We start from the raw sequence: 6,645 nt of genomic DNA, 5'->3' as shown, positions 1-6,645 counted from the left end.
CGCAATTTATCGCCATGGAAGTGGACACTTCCGTGATGATAATTTTGGTAATGTCATGGAACACTTCTACGACAACACATGTATGGCTATTTTGATTCTGTCATAAAATAGTCATGGATGTACATGCATGACAGAAAACGTGACCTACTGTGACAAACACGTATCATAACGGAAGTGTATTTTTTTTGTAGTGATGTGATGTTTATCTTTTATACTCCCTCCGTCCGGAAATACTTGTCCGAGGAATGGATGCATCTAGATGTATTTTAGTTCTAGATACATCCATTTGTATCCATTTCTACGACAAGTATTTCCAGACGGAGGGAGTACATCTTATTTTTCTTAGTACGGCGGTAGCATTATAAGATGACCCCTTACTAAAATTTCAAGGTATAAGTGTTCTCCCTGAGTATACACCGTTGCGAAAGTTCTTCAGGCTAAGAAACCACGTGTGATCGGGTGTGATAGGCTTTACGTTCACATACAACGAGTGCAAGACAGTTTTGCACATGCGGAATACCCAGGTTAAACTTGACGAGCCTAGCATGTACAAACATGGCCTCGGAGCACTAGAGACCGAAAGGTCGAACGTGAATCATATAGTAGATATGATCAACATAGAGATGTTCACCATTGATGACTACTCCATCTCACATGATGATCGGACATGGTTTAGTTGATTTGCATCACGTATCATTTAGATGACTTGAGGGATGTCTATCTAAGTGGGAGTTCTTAAGTAATATGATTAATTGAACTTAATTTATCATGAACTTAGTCCTGATAGTTTTTGCATATCTATGTTGTAGATCAATAGCTCGTTGTAGGTCAATAGCTCGCGTTGTAGCTCCCCTATGTTTTTGATATGTTCCTAGAGAAAACTAAGCTGAAAGATGATAGTAGCGATGATGCAGACTTGGTCCGTGATCTGAGGATTATCCTCGTTGCTGCACAGAAGAATTATGTCCTTGATGCACCGCTAGGTGACAGACCTATTGCAGGAGTAGATGCAGACGTTATGAACGTTTGACAAGCTCGGTATGATGACTACTTGATAGTTTAGTGCACCATGCTTTACGGCTTAGAACCGTGACTTCAAAAATGTTTTGAACGCCACGGAGCATATGAGATGTTCCAAGAGCTGAAATTGGTATTTCAGACTCATGCCCGTGTCGAGAGGTATGAGACCTCTGACAAGTACTTTGCCTACAATATGGAGGAGAATGGCTCAGCCAGTGAGCATGTACTCAGAATGTCTGGGTAGTACAATCGCTTGAATCAAATGGGAGTTAATCTTCCAGATAAGATAGTGATTGAAAAAGTTCTCTAGTCACTATCACCAAGCTACTAAAACTTCGTGATGAACTTTAATATGCAAGGGATGACGAAAACGATTCCCGAGCTCTTCGCGATGCTGAAAATGGTGAAGGTAGAAATCAAGAAAAAGCATCAAGTGTTGATGGTTGACAAGACCACTAGTTTCAAGAAAAAGGGCAAAGGAAAAGAATGGGAACTTCAAAAAGAATGACAAGCAAGTTGCCACTCCTGTTAAGAAGCCCAAAGGTAGACATAAGCCTGAAACTGAGTGCTTCTACTGCAAGGGAATGGTCACTGGAAGCGGAACTACCCCAAATACTTGGCGGATAAGAAGGATGACAAAGTGAACAAAGGTATATTTGATATACATGTTATTGATGTTCACTTTACTAGTGTTCATAGTAACCCCAGGGTATTTGATACCGGTACAGTTGCTAAGATTAGTAACTCAAAAAACAGGAGTTGCAAAATGAACAGAGACTAGTTAAGGGAGAAGTGACGATGTGTGTTGGAAGTAATTCCAAGGTTGATAAGATGACCATCGCATACTCCCTTTACCTCCGGGATTAGTCTTGGACCTAAATAAATGTTATTTGGTGTTTGCGTTGAGCATGAATATGATTGGATCATGTTTATTGCGATACAATTATTCATTTAAGTCAGATAATAATTGTTATTCTGTTTACATGAATAAAACCTTCTATGGTCATACACACAATGTAAATGTTTCATTGAATCTCGATTGTGGTGATACACATATTCATAATATTGATGCCAAAATATTCAAACTTGATAATGACAGTGCAACATATTTGTGGCACTGTCGTTTAGGTCATATTGGTGTAAAGCTTATGAAGAAACTCCATGCAGATAGGCTTTTGGAACCACTTGATGCTTGCGAACCATGCCTCCTGAGCAAGATGACTAAAACTTCGTTTTCCGAAACAATGGAGCGAGCAACTGACTTATTGAAAATCTTTACATAATATTAAAGGACGAAACCTTTCTTAGTTCTTTATAAGTCATTTCTTTATATCCGTTAGTTTTATTTTTACTACAAAGATTGACGGCTAAGATTTAATAGTAGATCTACGGCTCGCTGGCTTGCATCGATGCGCACGGAGTTCCAATCGGGAAAGAAAAGCGGCTTGACGACTCAGGTGTCGAGGCGAACACGTTGTTCGTCCGATCGTTTTTAGCCACGATCGCAATACCCAGAAAAAAGGGCAGTGATCTGCGCCGGCGCACCGGCCCAACTGTTGGGCGGGTCGAGGCCCAGCCGTCCGATGCGGTTAGCGTGAACCGTTAGATCTGCGCGCGAGTGTGTACCGAACCAACCGTTGCAGCAAAAAAAGACACGTTTTGTTGCAACCGTTGTACGAACAGACACAACGAGAAAAACAGGGGAGCTGGATCCCCCGCATCTGCCCGTCCCCGATCCGCGGCGGCGGCGGCCGGATCCGCCAGTTTTAAGTTCCCCACGGCCGAATCACGTCGAGGAGGGGCTCCCCCATCTATCAAGCGGCCTTGGAATTGCTTCAATCATGTCTTACATCCGTAATGACCTCCTTGCCTCCATGGATTTGGGCTCGAGCTCCGCTGCTGTTCATGGCCAAAGTCCCCTGAGGCGGCAAGGCCCTGGTGGTAGTGGACCGGTGCTGCAACGGTACTATAACCCTGATGTGGTCTTCCAAGATGCAGCACGGCATGGCCGGGATGAAATTGATCTGGCATGAATTCCAATTGCAAATCGTAGATCCTTTTGTTCACAAAAAAAGTTGCAACCTTTATTTCAATTGATGAGCGTGAGATTAAAAAGAGATGTTCTCAACATACTTGTGTTTGATTTTTGTGTAATGTTTCTGAGATGTTGTCAATTAATGCAAGCATCTTCCTGCTGTCTGCTAGTAAAATGTTACAAGTATGCGTTGCACTTGCTACATGCGTCTTGCTGGATGTTGCATGCTACATCCTAAAATGCTGCATGCAGGAATTGTTTTGGAATTGTGATTGACATGCTGCGTCCACTTTTTTTGTTGTCAATTAATGCAAGCATCTTCCTGCTGATTTTGTTGCAGAATGTTGCTGTGGAGCCATCCATTTTCCTTGATGATGATATGCAAAATGTTGCGCACGAAGAAGAAGATGATGGAATTGATCTGAATGGTACTATGGGAAATGATAGTGACGATTCGTTGCAGCTGAACACGGATGGTGTAGCTCCAAATCATGGCAATGCCCGTGTGGCTAGTGACAATGCCAATGGAAATGCTGCAACACTTGTTGACGAACCAGATGAAGAAATATCATCACAGCCAGTTGTCCCTTTTCTTGGAATGGTTTTTGACAATGTTGAAGAAGCTCAGCATGTTTACAATGAATATGCCTCGAAGATGGGCTTTGGAACTCGCATTGTGACATCAAAGCATAGTAGGAAAAATAGCTCGGAGCAGAAGCGCATTCTAATCTATAGAGTTTTTGAGTGCGTACACTCACGGAAAAATCCTTCGAAGAATGTTGGTGGTAGCATTTCTGACGGGGCTGCAACAAATCAGTGTGAACATGTTGATATGAGCTATTCCAGTAACAAAAAATCTGCAAGCAAACGAGCTGGCATCTATATGGATGTGAGCGACAAGAGGATAAGAAACCGGTTGGAGCGGTATGATTGCAAGGCTCGTATGGGTGTTAACCTCAAAAACGGTAGCTGGGTTGTGACAGTTTTTGAGGCTGATCACACACACCAGCTGATTTTGCAAAGGGGGCGTCGGAGATTTTGCCGCTCTCACAGAAAGATCCCGGATGCAGACATGCAGTACATCACTTCACTGACTATCGCAACATATCAACGGCTAATATGATGGGCTTGCTTGGAGATGCACGGTGTTGCGATCCAAGGAGTTTGCCGTACGTGAAGACTGATGTGACAAATGCAAGAGCAAAGCTGCGAAGGGGCCTATCAGAGCGTGATTTGGAGCTGACAATCGAGTACTTTGAGAGAAGACAAGTGGAGAATCCCAACTTCTTTTTCTCGAAGCTAGAAGAAGATGGAGCTGTTAGGGCGCTTTTCTGGGTTGATGGGAGAACAAGGGCCTTGTATCCAAAGTACAAAGATTGTGTGTTTTTCGACACCACATTCTGCACAAATCTCTACAACTTGCCCTTTGCTCCGATTGTTGGCATTAACAACCACAAACATACCGTTTGCTTGGTGTGCGCTTTGTTGCCTGATGAGACCATCGAAACTTTCAAGTGGGTCTTCCAGCAATGGATGTTGGCAATGAATAACGAGCATCCGTTGAATCAAGACCAGGCAATGGCTAAAGCCATCTCAATGGTATTTCCAGATTCAACACATAGATGTTGCAAGTGGCACGTCTTCCGGGTTGCAAGGACGAAACTAGGGAAGATGCTGGGCAAGGATGAGCCTTTTGCTGAAGCATTCTATGGTTGCATCAATGATTCAGATACCGTTGAGGAGTTTGAAGAACGGTGGAAGCAGATGGTTGAGTTATTTGGTGTGGCTGATAAGAAACACCTCAAGAACATGTGGGACAGCAGGGAGATGTGGGCTCCTGTGTACTTTAGGAATAAGTTCTTCCCATTCATAGGAACAACCGGGCGGTCCGAGGGCCTGAATTCCTACTTCAAGACTTTAAATCATCATGGAGACTCAGTTTGGACATTTGTCCAGCAGTTTGAGCTTTGCCAGGAGCTAATGCTTGATCGTGAAGACAATGCTGGCTTCATCAATGAAGCGACGAGGCCGCCACTCTGGGGAAAGTAAGTCCAAAGTCATGTAGCATTTTTTTAGTTTTCCAGTACAGTGGGGTTGCAGCATTTCTTTGAAACATATGTAGCAATTCTTATTGATGTTGGAAGCTTTTTTGTTTGCAGTTACAACATTGAAAAGCAAGCTGCAGATTTCTATACCAGAGAGGTATTTTCCAAGTTTCAAAAAATGTTGGCTAAATCAACAGGCTATGGTCTGCAATATCAGCTGCAAGGGGATGTCGTCTGGTTTCGCATTGTTGCAAATTATGGCGTCAACCCTAAAGTGTACACAGTGTGTGTTGCCCCTAAAGATCAGACATACATGTGCACCTGCAACATGTTTGAGATGTGTGGGCTGATCTGCCCACATATCATCCGTGTCATGGTGCACCTGAACGTGCAAACGATACCTGCGACTTACATGCTTCCAAGATGGTCTAAGAGAGCAACCGACCTTGCGCCTGAACCGGGCGATGGGCATAGAGCTATGCATTTCGCCGTCCCCACGACAAACACCCTAAAGTTTAACTCTCTATGCCGGAAGTTTGGGAAACTCGCTTCTGATGCATGCTTCAATGATGAAGCTTATAGTTTTGTCTCTGGGCTAATTGATCAGGGTAGTGTTGGGGTTGCTGCAATAAAAGCTAGAGCAACTGATGGGGTTGCAGGAGACGAAGAAGCCCAAGGTCATGCAAAAAATGCACAAGTCTCAGGGGGTCCAAGTACAGGTCAGCGGGATCCACCCCCCGTAGGACTGCGGAACCCACCAAAGTCAGCAAAGAAAGGGAGGCCAAAAGAGAAAGAGAAGCGCAGGAAGCCACTAATTGAGATTCGAGAAGATGAAATGAAGAAGAAAGCAAAGAAGGACGCAGCGAAAACGAAGAAAGCTCCAAAGCCAAGGGAAAAGAAGACTCCATGCAAATATTGTGAAGATGAAGATCACAACGTGAAGGATTGCCAACTCCTTGCAGCTTTTCTTGCTGCGAGTGCGAGCGCGAAAGCTCCGGGCGTCGAAACAATCCTTACACTTTAGGATATTTTCATGAGGGAAAAAATGATGAATTGCCTTGTAACACCCCATGACTTATGATAAAAAGTTGTGTTGACTAGCTGTGAATGTTTGTTTTGTGGGATTGCAACATATTACTACATGCGTGATTTGAAAAAAGCAGAATGTTCCTTTTTACAAGAGTTGATTTAAGATAATTCTTATTGTTATATGTTTGTGAGAGCTTACTTTTTGTAGTATGATGGTGCCAATATTTGTAGAATTTTTTTGTAAAAAAAAGCAGAATGTGGGTTTTTCCTTATATATTTTTAGAATAGTACTCAATGGTTGTTGTAACCACAGCTTGATCCATGTTTATAATGAACATGTTCTAAGCTTTTGAAAAGCATGGGGTAAGCTTTTTCAAAACATGGTTGAAGCTTCTGTAAACAAGGTTGCAGCTTTTAGGAAACATGTTTGAAGCTTTTGAAAAACATGGTTGAAGCTTTTGAAAAACATGGTTGGAACTTTTTCAAAATATGGTTGAAACTTTTTCAAAATATGGT

General features: G+C 42.8%; 1 protein-coding gene across 1 annotated transcript; it reads left to right on the top strand.

Annotated features, from left to right (window-relative positions):
* Positions 1-3,184: 3,184 nt before the first annotated feature.
* Positions 3,185-6,124, top strand: LOC109736854 (protein FAR1-RELATED SEQUENCE 9-like). Its single transcript, XM_020296073.3, has 4 exons — positions 3,185-3,238; positions 3,396-4,020; positions 4,065-5,100; positions 5,215-6,124. Exons 1-4 carry the CDS (start codon positions 3,185-3,187, stop codon positions 6,122-6,124), a joined length of 2,625 nt encoding a protein of 874 aa, XP_020151662.3.
* Positions 6,125-6,645: the final 521 nt, after the last annotated feature.

Source organism: Aegilops tauschii, chromosome 2 (assembly GCF_002575655.3).
Source record: "Aegilops tauschii subsp. strangulata cultivar AL8/78 chromosome 2, Aet v6.0, whole genome shotgun sequence".
In the NCBI taxonomy this organism is placed as follows: Eukaryota; Viridiplantae; Streptophyta; class Magnoliopsida; order Poales; family Poaceae; genus Aegilops; species Aegilops tauschii.
This window is presented reverse-complemented; position numbering and strand designations above follow the sequence as displayed.